This window comes from Cervus elaphus, chromosome X (assembly GCF_910594005.1).
Source record: "Cervus elaphus chromosome X, mCerEla1.1, whole genome shotgun sequence".
Taxonomy (NCBI): domain Eukaryota; kingdom Metazoa; phylum Chordata; class Mammalia; order Artiodactyla; family Cervidae; genus Cervus; species Cervus elaphus.
In genome coordinates this window covers 134,045,106-134,068,492 of record NC_057848.1, presented here as the reverse complement: position 1 = coordinate 134,068,492, position 23,387 = coordinate 134,045,106, and the positions used below count along the sequence as shown (strand labels likewise).

General features: G+C 39.4%; 1 protein-coding gene across 8 annotated transcripts in view; it reads right to left on the bottom strand.

The window, feature by feature from the left end:
* The window catches only part of CASK (calcium/calmodulin dependent serine protein kinase), a 370,356-nt gene that overhangs the window by 95,961 nt on the left and 251,008 nt on the right, over positions 1 to 23,387 (bottom strand). For all 8 annotated transcript variants that reach the window (XM_043895774.1, XM_043895776.1, XM_043895778.1 and 5 more), the window contains exon 9: positions 20,590 to 20,673. In XM_043895774.1, coding sequence (XP_043751709.1) covers positions 20,590 to 20,673 — 84 coding nt within the window. The remainder of the gene's footprint in view (positions 1 to 20,589; positions 20,674 to 23,387) is intronic.

Genomic DNA, 23,387 nt, shown 5'->3' with positions numbered 1-23,387 from the left:
AAATACTGAACTCTTAGATTTTTTTGGAAAAAAATGATGACTCTTTTGTGAATGCAGGGATTCATTAAATATCATTGATAATCACAATCTATTTATGAGTGTGTGCTCAGTTGTGTCTGACTCTTTGCAACTCCATGGACTGTAGCTCATCAGACTCCTCTGTCCATGGAATTTTCCAGGCAAGAATACTGGAGTGGGTTGCCATTTCCTTCTCCAGGGAATCTTGCTGACCCAAGGATCTAACCTGCATCTCCCTTGTCTCCTGCACTGGCAGACAGATTCTTTACCACTAGCTCCATCCGGGAAGCCCAAATAATCACAACAATGCATAATAAAATTATTAATAATCATTGTGAATTGTGAAGTCGCTCATTCGTGTCCAACTCTTTGCAACCCCATGGACTGTAGCCTACCAGGCTCCTCAGTCCATGGAATTTTCCAAGCAAGAGTACCTGAGTGGGTTGCCATTTCCTTCTCCAGGGGATCTTCCCAATCCAGGGATCGAACCCGAGTCTCCCGCATTGCAGGCAGATGCTTTACCATCTGAGCCACCAGGGAAGCCCATTAATAATCATTAGTAATTCTAATAACATTATTAATAGAAACACATTCCTACAAGGTTCATTTTTAGGAGGGTGGTTATATAAGGTTTCTTTCTACAAATATAAATGGAAAAAGAGAGACAAATGAGGGAAGAGCAAAAAATAGAGAAGTGATCTTGATGATGATACCATTCCAGGCAACTTTCAGATTTCCAAAAGTCCAGGGTTAATGCCTGAGAGTGTCTCATGAAGAATTTTATGAAAATAATTGTACTGAATGTTGAGTTCTTCTTTCTGTAGTAGAAGCTTATTCCACTTTATATATGTTCTCTAAAAGCTGGGTGAAAATGGAATTTTTATAGATCATAGCACATGTTTCCCACACACTGAAATTAAAATTTTTGAGATGCTTTATTTTTATTTCCAAATAAAGTTCAGCTGAGTTTCTTACTACATTATTTTTATGTTTTCAGGCCTGTTCTAGCTATTAAATACCACTGTAGCCAAAGATCTAGAAATACTTTTAGTAGGAAAGCACTATTTAAAAGAGCCCTGAGAGGTAAATTCTTTTGAAACAATAGTAGCAAGTTCCTAATTTATCTGTCTTATGGTTAGCAGTTTTGTTTATTTAGCTCTCTAAACACAGTGACTGCATGTGGGCTCGAAAGTTCAATGCAAAATGAGTCCAAAACAGATTATGGATTTATAGAATTTTATTAGAGTTCGAGAGTCAACCGTAAAGATGATTCATTCTAAAAGACACATTTAGCAGATGAGGAAACAGGTCCAGAGGGGCTTACTAACCGGGTAGAGTTGTTGCCAACTTAAAGAGACAGATCAGGAGTAGACAGAATTGAGGTCTTCTGACTACTCTCCCCAGTTCAAGGGTTTTTTCTATTACAGGGGTCAAAAATACTTTCCTGTAAAGGGCTAGACAGTGAATATTTTAGGCTTGCAGAGCGTATGTTCTCTGCTGCAACTATTCAACTCTGCCATTCAGCGTGAAAGCAGCTATAGACAATATGTACATGAATTTACATCTCTGTGGTCCAATTAAACTTTATATATAAAAACAGAAAGATAGATGCATTAATTTATGAAAGCATAGAGCTCTTATATGGATAAGCATCTTATAGATAGCATCACTGACTCAATGGACGTGAACTTGGGCAAACTCCAGGAGATAGTGAGGGACAGGGAGGCCTGGCATGCTGCAGTGCTGCAGAGAGTCGGACATAACTGAGTGACTAAACAACAACAACAAACAACTCTTATGTGAGTGCTTTAGTTCCCAGATTGTATATTGTCAACCTCCCTATTATGCTGTTGCTATCGAAGAGCTTGTAGGTACAACAACATAAAACCAGATCTTCTACAAGTAGTTCTTCAACCCTCCCATTTTTATTCAATCCTTGATAAAGAAGCTTTTCTATCTACTTTATAGGATATACTCCCATAAGCTTTGAGTAAAACATAACAATTTTGACATAAGACCATTTACAACCTGATAACTAATATTAAAGATGCAATTATCTACTAAGCAAATTAACCTAGAAATGAGAAGGAAGATTCTAAATTCAAAGAAAAAGAGAAGTACAAGTAATTAAGCACAATCATATTTGTAGTTAATATGTCAAACATGAAAATGGAATGCTCCCCGCTAGAAGATTCTGTGTCTCATTTAAGGAAGTGGGAAGCAAACAAAAAAAAAATGGTTAGCTCAGACTTCTGCTAAATTAAACTACTGTACACACTTAAGGAAGCAACAAAGTTATTGAGTAGGGAACAGGAGAGTTGAACATGGATGAATTACTGACTTGAAGACAACGTCAAAAGCCAATACTCCCTTTTAGGTGACCCATAACTGAGCTCAGGAAAAAAACACCATGAAGTTTGATAGGCATGAGGGCAAAGAGGTATATTTTTAAAAGTCAAAATACAAAACACACAAGCATGAGATGTAGAATAACTCACTGGCTTTGTACCCAAGTGGTGAGGACACATCTAATCATTTTCTGATATACTGAGGGGGCAAAAGGCATCACAGGGACACACAAATAAAAGTGTGACATAAGAATTTGAGAGAGGATCATCTTACTAGGATTCAGAATACTGAACTCAAAACCTTAAAAAGGGTGGAGAACCTGGAAAGGTTGAAGCTGAAGAGAGATGACCAAAAGGCTAGAAAAATCACTTCAAGGCAGAAATGTTAAAGGACTGAGGTTGACTACATTTAAGAATTAGGTCCTAGATGATAATGAGGTAAGACCATTGATTAAATCAGAACCTCCCATCTCTCTCCATACAGTCACAACCAAAGTTATCATTCAGTTTAGTCAGCTTAGCCTACATGTACTTGATACTTAAGCACAGTCTAAACAAAACTCTAAAACCTAGAATTTCATAATTAAGTCAGGACACGTGATTAAAGGAGGTTGTGCTATCATCTCTGAAGATTGAAAATGAGACTTGTTGGTGAGAGGGTAACAGGCAGGAAGGCCAGGGGTCTCCAAACGGAGGAAATAGGCTGCAAGTGTCAGACATTTTTCTCTCTCTTAAGCAGCAGGAGGAAACAAACTAGCGATATTTTTTTCCTTCTCTATACAAAAAGGAGGTTTCTCTTAAAATACTGTGTTGCCATGACACCTGGTTTCACCTGAAGTTAACTATTCTCAAATTTTGAGTTAACCAATACATTTTTCTTATGGAAATGTTTGTCTTAAGCTATGTTAATGTGCTATGCATTTACCCCAGACTCTGTCGTCAAGTCGGTTCTGCCAAATGGCTCAGAACCTACTTGACAAACCAGTATGTTATACTCAGATATTGTTCCCTTAATCTATGTAAACGAAACTATTTGTATGGTAATCTGCCCTTCTACAAGATTCAAGTCAATCGTTTTATGGTCTGGGATGAATCATCTGATGCCAGGATTATCACAAAATACAATTTATGGATGAGGGGCCTGGTGCCATTCTGTTTTAAGACATTCCTTTCTTTTCATTAACAGACTGCTAGTGACTAACATCCAGCTGAAGACTAGCAGAGGGGTACTCTTTCTGCCCCCTTCTGATGCCTATGTCAGAAGCTTTCTCTATCTCCTTTATACTTTAATAAAACTTTATTACACAAAAGCCCTGAGCAATCCAGCCTCATCTCTGGCCCCAGATTGAATTCGTCTCCTCCAGAGGCCAAGAATCCTGGCGTTTTATCGTTCAGCAACAACCTTTCATTGGTATAGTCAGTATGGCTATGTTTAAGAGCAATTGTGGGGATTCCCAGGTGGTGCTAGTGGTAGAGTACCTGTCTGCCAATGCAGGAGACTTAATAGATGCAGGTTCAATCCCTGGGTTGGGAAGATCCCCTGGAGAACATGACAACCCACTCCAGTATTCTTGCCTGGAGAATCCCATGGGCAGAGGAGCCTGGCGGGCTATGGTCCATAGGATCACAAAGAGTTGGTCATGACTGAAGTGACTTAGCATAGCACAAGAGCAATTGCATGGAATAAATAACTGAGGAATCCTTCTGGGTCTGTGTAAAAGTATTTTATAAAGATGATCTTTTAATGTGTACAGTAACTTTCAAAAGCCACACTAACTTTGGAAGTAATAAAGTCTGCATTTCAGAATCAGAAATTCATAGAATTGCTTTGCAAAATATAGGAAGATCAAACTCATGTCAGTTATTATTTATGTAACTGTTCATACCAGAATAACAGTTTTCAGTTTTCAGAATCAAAGGTGCCCTTTGGATACCAGATTTACTGCTCTGAGTGGCTAGTGCCCACCATCTTTGTGCTCATGTGCTGTCCTCTCTGGTTGTGAGAGGACTGTGGGTATAAGTGCTGGTTTTCATTAGGGCACGAAGGTCCTTGATAAATCCTTAAGCAAGCTCTTGTTGAATTGACAGAAAGGGGAAGATTGACAAAAGTGAAAGTGAAGTCTCTCAGTCATGTCTGACTCTGCGATCCCATGGACTGTAGCCTTCCAGGCTCCTCCATCCATGGAATTTTCCAGGCAAGAGTACTGGAGTGGGCTGCCATTTCCTTCTCCAGAGGGTCTTCCTGACCCAGGGATTGAACCTGGGTGTCCCGCATTGCAGGCAGATGCTTTACCATCTGAGCCACCAGGGATAGCTCAGATTGACAAAAGGCAGCTAATTAGAGCTTCCCGGCTGACGTCTCAAAGATGCTGCTTAGGGGTCTCAGAACTCTGGCAGGGAGTAGTGCTGTACACCAGAACCTTCCGTGATGATGGAAAGGTCCTACGCCTGTACTGCCCCAAACTGTAGCCACCAGCCACATGTGGTATTGAGCAACTGAAATGTGGCTAGTGCAACTGAGAAATCAAATTTTAAATTTTATTTATTAGCTAAAATTAAAGTATCAGTAGCTACATATGCCTAGTGGCTATTGCACTGGACAGTGAGTACTGGAAAACAGCATTCCTCAACAATTTTTTTCTAGTTCTGCAAAGTACAGGAACCCAAGAGACCAACTGGTAAGTCAGAGAAGTAACGCAGGCTATATTTTTGTAATCTGCAAAATCAATAAAGGAAAATTATAGGAAGTTATCAGAAATCTCCCTCCCTTTCTGTATATACAAGGAATAAATGGTTTTAACCTCTAAACTGAATTATGTGGATGCAGCTCACTATTTCCTGAACTGATTGCAGTCAGTTCAGTTCAGTTCAGTCATTCAGTCGTGTCCGACGCTTTGCGACCCCATGAACCGCAGCACGCCAGGCCTCCCTGTCCATCACCAACTCCCAGAGTCCACTTGCCAAACCCATGTCCATTGAGTCAGTGATGCCATCCAACCATCTCATCCTCTGTCATCCCCTTCTCCTCCTGCCCTCAATCTTTCCCAGCATCAGGGTCTTTTCAAATGAGTCAGCCCTTCACACTGATTGGAATAAACTTACCCAAATACAGGATATTACTTCTATTTGTACAGAATATCTTTGACATACTTCACTATAGGGAAATTTGCTTTCTAATTCATGAACCAAAGAGGGTGGTTTCTAGAACAGATTCCCTCCTGAGCCTCTTCCCTAGATAGACAAGCTCAGGCACCCACAGCCCCTTCGCGCCCCCTGCCCCCCTTGCACAGTAACTCCTTCATGTAAATGGCACCCAGGGTTAGAGTACAGGAATGCCTCCTTAAGAGACACATACCCATAGAGCACAGATTTTTCGGATAGCCTGGAGCACACAGTTTGTCCCATGTATCCTAATATTCAGTCTGAGAAAATATAATCCTCATATCTAGTCCCGTGCTCAGGACTATGTAGTTTATATAAGAAGCATTGCTTCTAGAGGATTTAAAAAAACTGAAGTATTACACTCAGTTTAATAGAGCTCAGCTGTGGTGTTCTAAATGGGAAGGAAATCCAAAAAAGAAGGGATATATGTATATGTACACGTGATTCACTTTGCTGTACAATAGAAACTAACACAACTTGTAAATCAACTATACTCCAATTAAAAAAAATAAAGATTCTAGAGCTTGGTATGAAATAAAAGGAGGGGAAAAATTCAACATATGAAATGTCTGATAACCAAAGTGGGGAAAAGAGTTTTTCCATTATCATTCACAGATGTAAAATAAAATAATGAAAGAAAGGAAAATAAAAAGAAATGGGTGATAATTCAAATCACATACAGGGTTCTATAAACATTTAAAACCTACAGTTCAAACGACAGTCTGAAAATGATGTTAATGCTTTATAATTGTCCAAATAATCATCTCATCAGGGATTTGTTGTGTGCTGTAGGTTGCTGAACAGGTTAAATGCCAAAATGAATGTATAAATGTGGAAAGGAACAATTTCTGATTGCTGAGTGTTGACATTATTATAATCAATAATGAGCGATAGTCTTGAAATTTCAGTAGAGTAAAATGAATAATGTTTTACATTCTGGCATAAAACAGTTCCATAAAATTTTCAGAATGGGAAAAAGGTTTAATTGCAAATATAATAAACTCACTACCAAAAATACATTAGAATTTATTCAAACAGGTGTAAGTCTTTTGGAAGATGAATTATTTATAGAGATCAAATATCTTATTAAATACATGTATACATTCTGATGCCAACAATTTCAGTAGCAAACTTACCCTAACAATATAATCAGAGGTGTACAAAGATTTAGTAATAAAAATAGAGCCAATGCAATAGTATGTATGGCCATGGAAAACTGGAAGTAATGCCCATGTCCAATAGCTGGTTAATAAATTATGATGTATACATATGATGGAATTTTGTAGACCCATTACAAGTTTGTGCTTCAGAGTAATGACTCTCAATAACATAAACTTATCAGAATCACCCACGAGGCTTTTTAAAAAAAAAATGCATGCCCTTCCAACCTCTTGCATGCCTGGGGCTGAGGGAGGGATGGTTAATGTCTTGGATGAGTTGAGTGGTGTAGTGAGTTACTGTTAGTATACGAATGTGTCACATCTTTTAAGTGTGCAAAAGTGAAAACCAATATTTAAGAAGAATATTTGCCACATGGTATTAAAAAAAGTAGGTTATGTGAAATTCACATAACATAAAACTAACCCTTTTAAAGTGTACAATTCAGTGCTAACTAGTACAGCCACAATGTTGTGTGATGACCATTCCTGTTTCATCCCAAACCCATTAAGTAGTCTATACCCATTAAGCAGTCCATTCCATTTAGGAATTACAGCTGTTTATAAATGGAGATCAAATCAAGCATATTAAATAAATCCTAAAATAATAATGAAACAATAATAAAATATTAATAAAAAATGGTATGTATGGAGCACTTATGACTGACAGGTACTATTCTAACTGCTATAATATATTAGTTCATTAAATCCTTACAACCCTATGAGTTAGCTATTATCACCGTCATCCCCATTTTATAGATAAGGAAACTGAGGCACAGAGAATTGAAATAACTCGTTCAAGGTTACACAGCTAGTGTCAGAGTCAGGATTCACCTCAGGCAATGTAGCTCCAGAGGCCATTCTTTCTCTGTATGCTGTACTCTTCTTCTTGCTACAAAATTTCCTACCTCTGATTAGTTACAAAATCAATTTTCTACTGCTTTCTGTGAACTTCCCTTTTAATCACTTCAAAGGGAATTATAATAATTAGGTTGTTTCCACCATTTGATGAGCTTAAAAACAGTGTCTGAGTAGAAGGATGGGTACCTAGCTGTTCACTTGTGAAAATAAATTGGGCGGTGGGCTCTGAAAGCCAGGAAAGTTGCAATCTTTATTCTAGAAGCTCCTAGAAGTGGCAGAATGAGAATGAGTTTTTTTGAGGAGAGTAGGTATAACCAGCTTTAACCAGGGTGACTGAATCACTGAATGGGATACAGCTTTACCAGAAGCTGAAAAAAACCTCAATGACAAGCCTGCTGATGTTCCTAATTCTAGGTTGTTTGGTGGGTCTTGAAATTTTAAATAGGCCTGCAAAGGGATGTGGTAAATTCACATGACCCCTCTCTGCTGTGACAGCTTGCTCCTGTCCAAATGAATCTTAGTCACCACTTTGGCTATTTTAGGCCCAGGTCTGATTCTGTGGCACTGGGAGAAATACAGCATGTATTTCTCGTGATGAGGCAAGCCTGAGCCCTGCGGTAAAAGGCTTGTACTTGGGCAGTGAGAGGTTCGGTCTCAGACAGGGTAATGTCACATAGGCCAAAGCAACATCAGAGTTAAAAAGACTTCAGGAAAGACTTGAGACAGAGGTATGGTTAATAGCTTCTTTGGGAAAGAAACTAATTTCAAAAATGACCGACCAAATTTCACTTTGGCTAAGATTTTTTTTTTTTCTTTTGTAGCCTACACTGGTTCAGGTGTATAGTAAAGCAAATAAACGAACAAACAAAATCCGAGAGTCTTGGGAAACTTCTCTAGGCACCATCTCAATAACGGCATGTTATCAATAATTATTTTTCTGCTGAGGATTTTTAAAGTAAATAGAGAAGAGCCAGTCTGAACCTCCTGACTGCAAAATCAACTAGGAGAAAGGCTAACTGGGAATAATCACCACCAAGAGTGACATGTTAGAATTGCCCTTACTCTACAGTTGCACTCTCCGGTAGAACTTTCTACAGTGATGGAAACAGGCTATATTTGCATTATCTGATACGGCACCACTAGCCACATATGGTTATTTTTTTTTTCCCTTGCTATTTTTTTCCTTTATTTTTATTAGTTGGAGGCTAATTACTTTACAATATTGTAGTGGTTTTTGCCATACATTGACATGAATCAGCCATGGATTTACATGTGTTCCCCATCCTGAACCCCGCCCCCTCACCTCCCTTCCCATTCCATCCCTCTGGGTCATCCCAGTGCACCAGCCCTGAGCACTTGTCTCATGCATCCAACCTGGACTGGCTATCTGTTTCACACTTGATAATTTACATGTTTCAATGCTATTCTCTCAGATCATCCCACCCTCGCCTTCTCCCATAGAGTCCAAAAGTCTGTTCTATACATCTGTGTCTCTTTTTCTGTCTTGCATATAGGGTTATCGTTACCATCTTTCTAAATTCCATATATATATGTGTGTTAGCATACTGTATTGGTGTTTATCTTTCTGGCTTACTTCACTCTGTATAATGGGCTCCAGTTTCATCCATCTCATTAGAACTGATTCAAATGTATTCTTTTTAATGGCTGAGTAATATTCCATTGTGTATATGTACCATAGTTTTCTTATCCATTCATCTGCTGATGGGCATCTAGGTTGCTTCCATGTCCTGGCTATTATAAACAGTGCTGCGATGAACATTGGGGTGCACGTGTCTCTTTCAGATCTAGTTTCCTTGGTGTGTATGCCCAGGAGTGGGATTGCTGGGTCATATGGCAGTTCTATTTCCAGTTTTTTAAGAAATCTCCACTCTGTTCTCCATAGCGGCTGTACTAGTTTGCATTCCCACCAACAGTGTAAGAGGGTTCCCTTTTCTCCACACCCTCTCCAGCATTTATTGCTTGTAGACTTTTGGATAGCAGCCGTTCTGACTGGCGTGTAATGGTACCTCATTGTGGTTTTGATTTGCATTTCTCTGCTAATGAGTGATGTTGAGCATCTTTTCATGTGTTTGTCTTCTTTGGAGAAATGTCTGTTTAGATCTTTGGCCCATTTTTTGATTGGGCCATTTGTTTTTCTGGAATTGAGCTGCAGGAGTTGCTTGTATATTTTTGAGATTAATCCTTTGTTTGTTTCTTCATTTGCTATTATTTTCTCCCATTCTGAAGGCTGTCTTTTCACCTTGCTTATAGTTTCCTTTGTTGTGCAAAAGCTTTTAAGTTTTATTAGGTCCCATTTGTTTATTTTTGCTTTTATTTCCAATATTCTGGGAGGTGGGTCATAGAGGATTGCTGTGATTTATGTCGGAGAGTGTTTTGCCTATGTTCTCCTCTAGGAGTTTTATAGTTTCTGGTCTTACATTTAGATTTTTAATCCATTTTGAGTTTATTTTTGTGTGTGGTGTTAGAAAGTGTTCTAGTTTCATTCTTTTACAAGTGGTTGACCAGTTTTCCCAGCACCACTTGCTAAAGAGGTTGTCTTTTTTCCATTGTATATTCTTGCCTCCTTTGTCAAAGATAAGGTGTCCATAGGTATGTGGATTTATCTCTGGGCTTTCTATTCTGTTCCATTGATCTATATTTCTGTCTTTGTGCCAGTACCATACTGTCTTGATGACTGTGGCTTTGCAGTAGAGCCTGAAGTCAGGCAGGTTGATTCCTCCAGTTCCATTCTTCTTTCTCAAGATTCCTTTGGCTATTCAAGGTTTTTTGTATTTCCATACAGATTGTGAAATTATTTGTTCTAGTTCTGTGAAAAATACTGTTGGTAGCTTGATAGGGAGTGCATTGAATCTATAGATTGCTTTGGGTAGTACAGTCATTTTCACAATATTGATTCTTCCAATCCATGAACACGGTATATTTCTCCATCTATTTGTGTCCTCTTTGATTTCTTTCATCAGTGTTTTATAGTTTTCTATATATAGGTCTTTTGCTTCTTTAGGTAGATATACTCCTTATTATTTCATTCTTTTTATTGCAATGGTGAATGGTATTGTTTCCTTAATCTCTCTTTTTGTTTTCTCATTGTTAGTGTATAAGAATGCAAGGGATTTCTGTGTGTTAATTTTATATCCTGCAACATTACTGTATTCATTGATTAGCTCTAGTAATTTTCAGGTAGAGTCTTTAGGGTTTTCTATGTAGAGGATCATGTCATCTGCAAACAGTGAGAGTTTTACTTCTTCTTTTCCTATCTGGATTCCTTTTATTTCTTTTTCTGCTCTGATTGCTGTGGCCAACACTTCCAAAAATATGTTGAATAGTAGTGGTGAGAGGGGCACCCTTGTCTTGTTCCTGACTTTAGGGGAAATGCTTTCAATTTTTCACCATTGAGGATAATGTTTGCTGTGGGTTTGTCAAATATAACTTTTATTATGTTGAGGTATGTTCCTTCTATTCCTACTTTCTGGAGAGTTTTTTTTATCATAAATGGATGTTGCATTTTTTGAAAGGCTCTTTCTGCATCTATTGAGATAATCATATGGTTTTTATCTTTCAATTTGTTAATGTGGTGTATTACATTGATTGATTTGCAGATATTAAAGAATCCTTGCATTAGTGGGATAAAGCCCACTTGGTCATGATGTATGACCTTTTTAATATGTTGTTGGATTCTGTTTGCTAGAATTTTGTTGAGGAATTTTGCATCTATGTTCATCAGTGATATTGGCCTGTAGTTTCCTTTTTTTTGTGGCATCTTTGTCTGGTTTTGGTAGTAGGGTGATGGTGGCCTCATAGAATGAGTTTGGAAGTTTACCTTCTTCTGCAATTTTCTGGAAGAGTGTGAGTAAGATAGGTGTTAGCTCTTCTCTAAATTTTTGGTAGAATTCAGCTGTGAAGCCATCTGGTCCTGGGCTTTTGTTTGCTGGAAGATTTCTGATTATAGTTTTTATTTCCATGCTTGTGATGGGTCTGTTAATATCTTTTATTTCTTCCTGGTTCAGTTTTGGAAAGTTATACTTTTCTAAGAATTTGTCCATTTCTTCCAAGTTGTCCATTTTATTGGCATATAGCTGCTGGTAGTAGTCTCTTATGATCTTTTGTATTTCAGTGTTGTCTGTTGTGATCTCCATTTTCATTTCTAATTTTGTTGATTAGATAAAGAACAAAGGTTCTTCTCCCTTTGTTCCTTGATGAGTCTGGCTTACAGTTTGTCAATTTTATTTACCTTTTCAAAAAACCAGCTTTTAGCTTTGTTGATTTTTGCTATGGTCTCTTTTGTTTCTTTTGCATTTATTTCTGCCCTAATTTTTAAGATTTCTTTCCTTCTACTAACCCTGGGGTTCTTCATTTCTTCCTTCTCTAGTTGCCTTAGTTGTAGAGTTAGGTTATTTATTTGAATTTTTTCTTGTTTCTTCAGGTAAGCCTGTATTGCTATGAACTTTCCCCTTAGCACTGCTTTCACAGTGTCCCGTAGGTTTTGGGTGGTTGTGTTTTCATTTTCACTCATTTCTATGCATATTTTGATTTCTTCTATGATTTGCTGGTTATTCATAAGCGTGTTCTTTAGCCTCCATATGTTTGAATTTTTAATAGTTTTTTTTTTCCTGTAATTGAGATCTAATCTTACTGCATTGTGGTCAGAAAAGATGACTGGAATGATTTCAATTTTTTTGAATTTACCAAGGCTAGATTTATGGCCCAGGATGTGATCTATCCTGGAGAAGGTTCCGTGTGCACTTGAGAAAAAGGTGAAATTGATTATTTTGGGGTGAAACGTCCTATAGATATAAATTAGGTCTAGCTGGTCCATTATGTCATTTAAAGTTTGTGTTTCCTTGTTAACTTTCTGTTTAGTTGATCTATCCATAGGTCTGAGTGGGGTTTTAAAGTCTCCCACTATTATTGTGTTATTGTTAATTTTCCCTTTCATACTTGTTACCATTTGCCTTAAATATTGCAGTGCTCCTATGTTGGGTGCATATATATTTATAATTGTTATATCTTCTTCTTGGATTGATCCTTTGATTATTATGTAGTGTCCTTCTTTGTCTCTTTTCACAGCCCTCATTTTAAAGTCTATTTTATCGGATATGAGTATTGTGACTCCTGCTTTCTTTTGGTCTCCATTTGCGTGAAATATTTTTTTCCAGCCCTTTCAGTCTGTATGTGTCCCTTGGTTTGAGGTGGGTCTCTTGTAGACAGCATATATGGGGGTCTTGCTTTTGTATCCATTCAGCCAGTCTTTGTCTTTTGGTTGGGGCATTCAACCCATTTACATTTAAGGTAATTATTGATAAGTATGGTACCGTTGCCATTTACTTTGCTGTTTTGGGTTCGTGTTTATACAACCTTTCTGTGTTTCCTGTCTAGAGTAGATCCTTTAGCATTTGTTGAAGAGCTGGTTTGGTGGTGCTGAATTCTCTCAGCTTTTGCTTGTCTGTAAAGCTTTTGAATTCTCCTTCATATCTGAATGAGATCCTTGCTGGGTACAGTAATCTGGGTTGTAGGCTATTCTCTTTCATTACTTTAAGTATGTCCTGCCATTCCCTTCTGGCCTGAAGAGTTTCTACTGAAAGATCAGCTGTTATCCTTATGGGAATCCCCTTGTGTGTTATTTGTTGTTTCTCCATTGCTGCTTTTAATATTTGTCCTTTGTGTTTGATCTTTTACCTGGAGTAACAGGTAAATTTGGCCTTGGAGTACGAAATGAAGCAGGGCAAAGGCTAATAGAGTTTTGCCAAGACAACGCACTGGTCATAGCAAACACCCTCTTCCAACAACACAAGAGAAGACTTTACACATGGACATCACCAGATGGTCAACACTGAAATCAGATTGATTATATTCTTTGCAGCCAAAGATGGAGAAGCTCTATACAGTCAGCAAAAACAAGACAGGGAGCTGACTGTGGCTCAGATCATGAACTCCTTATTGCCAAATTCAGACTTAAACTGAAGAAGGTACGGATAACCACTAGATGATTCAGGTATGACCTAAATAGATTTAAGGGACTAGATCTGATAGACAGAGAGCCTGATGAACTATGGACGGAGGTTCGTGACATTGTACAGGAGACAGGGATCAAGACCATCCCCATGGAAAAGAAATGCAAAAAGGCAAAATGGTTGTCTGAGGAGGCCTTACAAATAAGTGTGAAACGAAGAGAAGCTAAAAGCAAAGGAGAAAGGAAAGATATTCCCATTTGAATGCAGAGTTCCAAAGAATAGCCAGGAGAGATAAGAAAGCCTTCCTCAGTGATCAATGCAAAGAAATAGATGAAGACAACAGAATGGGAAAGACTGGAGATCTCTTCAAGAAAATTAGAGATACCAAGGGAACATTTCATGCAAAAATGGGCTCAATAAAGGACAGAAATGGTAGGGACCTAACAGAAGCAGAAGATATTAAGAAGAGGTGGCAAGAATACACAGAAGAATTGTACAAAAAAGATCTTCATGACCCAGATAATCACAATGGTGTGATCACTCACCTAGAGCCAGACATCCTGGAATGTGAAGTCAAGTGGGCCTTAGAAAGCATCACTATGAACAAAGCTAGTGGATGTGATGGAATTCCAGTTGAACTATTTCAAATCCTGAAAGATGATGCTGTGAAAGTGCTGCACTCAATATGCCAGCAAATTTGGAAAACTCAGCAGTGGCCACAGGATTGGAAAAGGTTAGTTTTCATTCCAATCCCTAAGAAAGGCAATCCCAAAGAATGCTCAAACTACTGCACAATTGCACTCATCCCACATGCTAGTAAAGTAATGCTCAAAATTCTCCAAGCCAGGCTTGAGCAATACGTGAACTGAGTACTCCCAGATGTTCAAGCTGGTTTTAGAAAAGGCAGAGGAACCAGAGATCAAATGCCAGCACCCACTGGATTATCGAAAAAACAAGAGAGTTCCAGACAAACATCTATTTCTGCTTTATTGACTGTGTCAAAGCCTTTGACTGTGTGGATCACAATAAACTGTGGAAAATTCTGAAGGAGATGGGAATACCAGACCACCTGACCTGCCTCTTGAGAAACCTGTATGCAGGCCAGGAAGCAACAGTTAGAACTGGACATGGGACAACAGACTGGTTCCAAATAGGAAAAGGAGTACGTCAAGGCTGTATATTGTCACCCTGCTTATTTAACTTATATGCAGAGTACATCATGAGAAACGCTGGTCTGGAAGAAGCACAAGCTAGAATCAAGATTGCCGGGAGAAATATCAATAACCTCAGACATGCAGATGACACCACCCTTATGGCAGAAAGTGAAGAAGAACTAAAGAGCCTCTTGATGAAAGTGAAAGAGGAGAGTGAAAAAGTTGGCTTAAAGCTCAACATTCAGAAAATTAAGATCACGGCATCTGGTCCCATCACTTCATGGGAAATAGATGGGGAGATAGTGGAAACAGTGTCAGACTTTATTTTTTTGGGCTCCAAAATCACAGCAGATGGTGACTGCAGCCATGACATTAAAATATGCTTACTCCTTGGAAGGAAAGTTATGACCAACCTAGATAGCATATTAAAAAGCAGAGACATTACTTTGCCAACAAAGGTCTGTCTAGTCAAGGCTGTGCTTTTTCCAGTGGTCATGTATGGATGTGAGAGTTGGACTGTGAAGAAAGCTGAGCACTGAAAAATTGATGCTTTTGAACTGTGGTGTTGGAGAAGACTCTTGAGAGTCGCTTGGACTGCAAGGAGATCTAACCAGTCCATCCTGAAGGAGATCAGTCTTGGGTGTTCATTGGAAGGACTGATGGTGAAGCTGAAACTCCAATACTTTGGCCACCTGATGCAAAGAACTGACTCATTGGAAAAGACCCTGATGCTGGGAGGGATTGGGGGCAGGAGGAGAAGGGGACAACAGATGATGAGATGGCTGGATGGCATCACTGACTCGATGGACATGAGTTTGAGTAGACTCTGGGCGTTTGTGATGGACAGGGAGGCCTGGCGTGCTGCGATTCATGGGGTCGCGAAGAGTCAGACACGACTGAGCGACTGAACTGAACTGAATTTGATTAATATGTGTCTTGGGGTGTTTCGCCTTGGGTTTATCCTGTTTGGGACTCTCTAGGTTTCTTGGACTTGTGTGACTATTTCCTTCTCCATTTTGGGGAAGTTTTCAGCTATATTCTCCTCGAGTATTTTCTCATGGCCTTTCTTTTTATCTTCTTCTTCTGGGACTCCTATGATTTGAATGTTGGGGTGTTTCACATTGTCCCAGAGGTCCCTGAGGCTGTCCTCATTTCTTTTGATTCTTTTTTCCTCTCTGCTTCATTTATTTCCACCATTTTATCTTCTACCTCACGTATCCTATCTTCTGCGCCTGTTATTCTATTGTTGGTTCCCTCCAGAGTGTTTTTGATCTCATTTATTGCATTATTCATTTTTAATTGACTCTTTTTTATTTCTTCTAAGTTCTTGTTAAAAATTTCTTGCATCTTCTCAATCCTTGTCTCCAGGATATTTATCTGTAACTCCATTTTGTTTTCAAGATTTTGGATCATTTTTATTATCATCATTCTAAATTCTTTTTCAGATAGATTCTCTATCTCCTCTTTTGTTTGGCTTGGTGGGCATTTTTCATGTTCCTTTACCTGCTGGATATTTCTCTGCCTTTTCATCTTAGTTAGATTGTTGTGTTTAGGGTGGCCTTTCTGTATTCTGGCAGTCTGTGATTCCTTTTTATTGTGGAGGTTTCTCCCAGTGGGTGGGGTTGGGCGATTGGTTTGTCAAGGTTTCCTGGTTAGGGAAGCTTGTGTTGGTGTTCTGGTGGGTGGAGCTGGATTTCTTCTCTCTGAAGTGCAATGGAGTTTGCACTTCAATGCACTAGTGAGTTTTGAGATGGGTCTATGGGTTTGGTGTGACTCTGGGTAGCCTGTATATTGATGCTCAGGGCTATGTTCCTGCATTGCTGGAGAATTTGCATGGTATGTCTTGCTCTGGAACTTATTGGCTCTTGGGTGGTGGTTGGTTTCAGTGTAGGTATGGAGGCTTTTGGATGGTCTCTTATTAATTGGTGTTCCCTGCAGTCAGGAGTTCTCTGGTGTTCTCAGGTTTTGGGCTCAAGCCTCCTGCCTCTGGATTTCAGTCTTATTCTTCCAGTAGCCTCAAGACTTCTCCATCCATACAGCACTGATAATAAAACTTCTAGGTTAATGGTGAGAAGATTCTCCACAGTGAGGGACACCCAGAGAGGTTCACAGAGTTACATGAAGAAGAGGAGAGGGAGGAAGGAGATAGAGATGAGCAGGAGGAGAAAAAGGGGGACTCAAGAGGAGAGAGACAGATCTAGGCAGTACTCTCCTCCCTAAGTGTTCTCCGCAGCCCAGAACTCCCACAGAGATTCACAGAATTGGATTGAGAAGTGAAGGGGGAGGGAGGAAATAGAGGTGATCTGGGAGAGAAAAAGGAGAGTCAAAAGGGGGAGAGAGTAATCAAACCAGTAATCACACTCCTAAGTAAAAATGGGTACTGAAGATTGGATTCTTAAATGTCCAAAATTGATATCAAATACCGAAAAACAAAGATTAAAAATCTAGAGTACAGGTTAGACTCTTAAAAATACAATATTAAAAAAAACAAAAACACAAAAAATTTAAGAAATATATATGAAGTTCTCTTTAAAAATAGGGTCCCCTTTTTTTTGCAAGGTTATAGTGGGTTATAAAAATGAAAATTAAGGAGTAATAGAGGACTTTAAAAAAAAGAAAACAAATTTTTTTAATTAAAAAAAATAATAGTAAAAATATATCTAGGAATTTCTCTGGAGCTGTTGCAGGCAGTGTGGGTTCAGTTCAGTTTCAGATAATTCCTTTTTCCAGCTTATACCTCTCAATATCTATAGGCCCTTTCCAGTGTAGTTGGTGTTAACTACAGGGATTTTAATCTGTTGCACCAGTCACTTCTAAAGCGGTTCCCTTTGTTTATTTGGCTTCTGTTCGCAGGTCTCTACAGTGTCTAATTTACGCCCTGACACAAGTGGGTGGAGGTGGTCTCTTGTTTAGGTTCGCTTGTTCAGTCGTGCTGTGGGGAGGGAAGGGACACTACAAACAAATATCACTGGCGTGTGTGGGGAGCACTCGCAGTGTTCCAGACACACTGGGTTTGCCCCTGCTCATGGCATGTGTGCTTTCCCCGTCTACACTGCTCAGGCTCCAGGTTGCTCTACAAGGTATGGGCCCTGAGTTGCACGCACTTCCCAGGCCTAAGCCGCTCAGGTTCAGGTTCTCAGGTACTCCACAAAGGCGCAGACTCGGTTGGGCCTGCGTTTTGTGCCTTTCCCGGTCGGAGCAGCTGAGACAACCAGAAGCTCAACGAGCACACTCTCTTCAGGTGCAGTGCGACTTCTCCCCTCCCTGGTCCCAGCCTCAGCTTCCGGGCGCGCCCGGTCCGGTGTGCCTTGTGTCTCTTCTGGGGAGCTGATCTCTGGCTGAGACCCTCCCGGCGGATGTCAACCATCCAGAATCTCAGGAAGTCTTTGGTTAGAAACTGGAAGCCTGTTTCCACTTTGGTAGGGGATGCTCTCTCTGGGGCCGAGTTTGCCCCTTTCAGCCTCTGGCTGGCGCCTGCCTCCCTCCCTGCCTCCTGCCTCTGGCGGGGGATGGGCTGGTCCGCAGCTGGCTAGCTCTTCTCTGGTATTGCTCAGTCCTTTGTTCTGCGGAATGGGCTGGCTGTGCCTTAGGTTAGGGCTTTTCACAGGTTAATTCTCTCTCTCTCTTGCTATCCCACAGTTTAAGTTCCTATCTCACGTTAGCTCCCTCAGATTGCCCTCAGGGTGTTCAGGTCTGGTCCTTACCCTAAGCAATGCCGCCTGCTCCTCTCTGTTTAGCCCCCACTTGCTGGTGGCAGATGTGAGTGTCTGGGGTAGTTTTCTGCTGGGAGTTGCTTTTAGGCATGTAATCTGTGGGTTTTATTTATTTCTCCTCCTGGTTAGGTTGCCCTCCAAGATTTGAAAACTTCCCCCAGACCCGCCGGTGAGAGGGTTTCCTGGTGTTTGGAAACTTCCTCTATTAAGACTCCCTTCCTGGGACGGATCTCTGTCCCTAACTCTTTTGTCTCTCTTTTTATCTCTTATATTTTGTCCTACCTCCTTTCAAAGACAATGGGCTGCTTTTCTGGGTGCCTGATGTCTTCTGCTAGTGATCAGAAGTTGTTTTGTGTAGTTTGCTCAGCGTTCAAATGTTCTTTTGACGAATTTGTGGGGGAGAAAGTGGTCTCCCTGTCCTATTCCTCTGCCATCTTAGCTCCTCCCACATATGGTTATTGAATGCTTGGAATGTTCTAGTGTGACTGAGGAACTGACCTTTTACTTTTATTAATAATTTAAATAATTTAATGATCAATAATCTCCCTTGGACAGCAAGGAGATCTAACCAGTCCATCCTAAAGGACATCAGCCCTGGGTGTTCACTGGAAGGACTGAGGCTGAAGCTGAAACTCCAATACTTTGGCCACCTGATGTGAAGAGCCGCCTCACTGGAAAAGACCCTGATGCTGGGAAAGATTGAGGGCAGGAGGAGAAAAGGATTACAGAGGACAAGATAGTTGGAGAGGACGAGATGGTTGGATTGCATCATTGACTCAGTGGACATGAGTTTGAGCAAACTCTGGGAGATAGTGAAGGACAGGGAAGCCTGGCATGGGGTCACAAAGAGTCAGACACGACTGAGTGACTGAACAACAACAAATTAAACTAATTTAGGGGACTTCCCTGGTAGTCCAGTGGTTGAGAATCTGCCTGCCAATTCAGGGGATGGAGGTTCAATCCCTGATCAGGTAACTAAGATTCCACATGCTGCGGGGCAACTAAGTCTGCACACCATATCTACTGAGCCCATGCACCACAACTAGAGAGAAGCCTGTGTGCTGCAACCAAGACCTGATGCAGCCAAATAAATAAATAAATATTAAAAAAATAATCATTTTAATTCACTTAGATTTTAACAGTTACATGCAGCTAGTGGCGAATATGTTGGCCAGTTCAGCTCTGTATGATAATATTGTGGCTTACACAGTTTTCCAAAAATTCATAAAAACATTCTTATATATCTAGAGTTGAAGACAATCATTCACAACATATTTCAAGGGTCGACTACTAGTGAATGAATAAATATTATTGCAACTTACGATGTATCTGAAAATAGTTATGAAGAAAACTTTTACAGCTTGCAGGAGTCACATGGCTAAGGAGGACTCTTATCTAATCAACCACTTAGAGGACAGAGTTAAGTTTTTTAATAGTAATCAAAGTAAGTCAAACCTGAGTTAATTTTAAGACCATAATATAATCGTTTCCTCTGTTGCAGGGAGGAGGGAAATGCTGTCCCTTAAGATTTTTGTCCAGTGCTGTAAAGATTCCATTATCTTATTCTGGATCTTTTTCAAAAACCTCAAAAACCATTTAAAGTCAAATGGGCTGTCCAAATGAAGTAATAGTGCTTTTTTTCGTTTCCAGTGGGTTGGAGGATAGGGAGTATGGTAAATGGGAGAAAGTTATCCTAGGAAGAATAAAGAAAAAGTGAGAAAAGTGATCTGGAACTATTTTCTAGTAGACCAAGGTTGTGGGGATTTTTACTGCTTTGTGATGGTTGTTCAATCCTAGTTCCAATTCTAATTTTGTGTTGTTTCCATTGAACTAAACTTATGTTTTCTGTCAAAATATTTAAGTTTGAGAAAATGTGGCCTAGATTAAAATTCAACAATAGTGGATAATAGCAAGTTCCTATTTTTAAAGTAATTATATGTCTGCTATGAATTTTTAAAGATAACATAAATCTAAAATGTGATTCATCTTCCATTTATTATAACTTATTGCTGGGATTTATACTTAGATATTACCTTACATGATTTAAAAACCCCAAATCTTATTGAAATAATGGTAACTTTTGGCACTGAGAATTTGGCTGTAAGAAAACCACAGCCAACACCAGTATAATATTTATGGGCACTGAAACAGAATAAAAATATCAGCAAATGCCTCTGTCTGGCTTTTTGCTGATTTCTTTAATTTACCTTTAGTTTCCTCCGTGCATTGAATTTCCGCAGTTGCTCTACTGTTTCTGGAAGATGAATCTTGTAGGCATAACGATCCCGCTCCTAAAAAAAGATGAAAGATAATGAACACACATAGTTCTTTATAAAAGTGAAGAAGCTAAATTTAAAATAAACAACAAGCCCAATTGGATATGAAGGTCAAAACTGATAGTAAAATAGTATTTCATTTTCATCAATAACAAAGGGTTAAAATAATGGTCCATGTACTTTTTCAGATACATGGCTATGTGACTAAAATAATTCATCATAATTATTATGAAGGCATGAAGTTAACTTTGACACAATCTTGTCAGGTAAAATGAGCCTTTAGGAAATTAACTCACAACTAATTCAGCATTCTGAGTTGTCAAGAATAACTGGATTTTAAAAGAAAAGTCACAGTATCTTCAAACTAGGACAAACTTATCAAGCCCATTCTAATCCAACCATTTCTCCATGTGGGATCCCCTTCAATCTCTGATGGATGATCACTCTGTTTGACTTCATATAATAGGAGAGTATCACTTTATGGCAGCCCACTACAATTTTAGTGAAAAATTCTTGAACGTGAAAAAATTCTTACTCAGCCCACCTGTGGCTTGTCTGGACTAGCTCTTCTCTTACTCTCACAGAGTAAACACAATCCCTCTTCCATATAATACCCCTTTAGTAGATATGAGGGGGTTCATGCTTCCACTGAATCTACTCTTCTCTGTGATAACATCTCCAGTTGCCAACTTCTCATGTGTATTTCAAATCTCCTGTCATTCTCCTTATTGCCCTCTTTGGTTCTAATCTGTCAATGTATCTTGAAGATTTTATGCCACAGGTACTTATTTTAGAAATATTTCTTGAGTACCTACTATGTGCCAGGCATTGTTCTATGCACTTGGGATTAACAAGTAAACAAAACCTTAACAAAGATTCTGGCCCTCATGTAGTTCATATTTTAATGGGACAAGATAAGAAAACACAAAGAAGGGAAATTATAGAGTATGTTAAGAGTGCTATGGAATAAAGCAAAAAGAAAGGCAGGGTGAAGGTACATTGCCATTTAAAGTAGGGTGGTCAAAGTACAACCCAACTGAGAAAGTGACATCCAAGAGGTAAGGAGAGTGGTCTAGGCAGATAGAACAACTAAGTGCAAAGGCCTTTCAAAGGAGACAGTGTGCCTGAAATTTTCAATAAATAGCAAGGAGACCCATGTGTGTGGAGTAAATAGTAGATCAGATTAGAGAAGTGGCAAGTCTGGTGCAGACCTTCAGGGGCCTTTGGCTTTTATTTTACACTTGATCTTAGGCAAAAGGCCGAGAAGTGATCTTTGGCTTTTATTTTGAGTGGGAGATGGAGCAACTGGGAGGTTAGAAGCTGGAGTGGTGTGATCTGACAATGTAGAGGAATACTCTGGCTGTTGTGTTGAGACTAGATTGGAAAGGGGAGAGAATTAAAAAAATAAAAGCATGGAGACCAGTTAGGAGGTTATTGTAGTAATCCAGGGGGGAAATGATGGTGGATAAAACCAGATGGAAACAATAAAGAGAGTGAAAGGGAGATAGACTCTGAATGTAGTTTGTCTTCCTGAAAAAGTTTTACTGAGGTATAATTAGCATACAATTAACTGCACATATACGATGGGATAAGTTTTGACATATGTATACAAACATAAAACCATCCCCACAACCATAATGAACATATCCAACACTCTCAAAAGCTTTCTTGTGTCTCTTTTGTCACCCCCTTCCCCACCCCCAGGCAACCACTGATCTATTCTCTGTTACTTTAGATTAGTTTGCATTTTCTAGAATTTTATATAAATGGGATAATACAGTACATATTAATTATTATCCAACTTTATTCACTCTGCCTAAATATTTTAGCTTCACCCCCATTGTTGCATATATCAATAGTTCATTCTGTTTTATTGCTGGGGTTATTCCATTGAATGTGCTGTGCTTAGTCGCTCAGTCGTGTCTGACTCTGCAACCCCATGGACTGTAGCCCACCAGGATCCTCTGTCCATGGGCATTCTCCAGGCAAGAATACTGGAGTGGGTTGCCATGCCTTCTGCCAGGGGATCTTCCTAACCCGGGGATCGAACCTAGGTCTCCCGCACTGCAGGCAGATTCTTTACCATCTGAGCCACCAGGGAAGCCCATTCTATTGAACAGATGTACCATAACTTGTTTATCCATTCACCTGTTAATGCACCCTGGCTTGTTTCCAATTTTTGCCTGTTATGTATAAGGATGCTATGAACATTAATGTACAAGTCTCTGTATGGACCTAAGTTTCATTTCTCTTAGGCAAACATGGAGGAGTAGAATGGCTAGGTCATTTTATAAGAATATGTTAAACTTTTTAGGAAACTATGAAAGTTTTCCAAAGTGGCTGTACCATTTTACTGTTCCCACAATAGGTATGAGTTCCAGTTGTTCAACATCCTCACCAACACTTGGTGAGCCCCTGGGTAGCATACAAGAAGGACAGACTAGATGAGTACTGCAAAGGCATTGAAAATGAAACTGGCATTTGAACCATAGTGCGTAAAAATGGGCTAGGACGTGTGTTCTGAATCTAACTGGGTTAACTGCCTACCAAAATAGAAGATTTAAATAAGAATCATAGTCTTATAACATAATAATACTAGAAATGCCCAGCACACTGTCCAAAATTACTCTTCATACTAAGAACCAGGAAAATCTCAACTAAATTAAATTTAAACACTTCTACTCTACAGGCTTTAACCCTTCTATAGGCTTCCTAATTCTGAATATCTC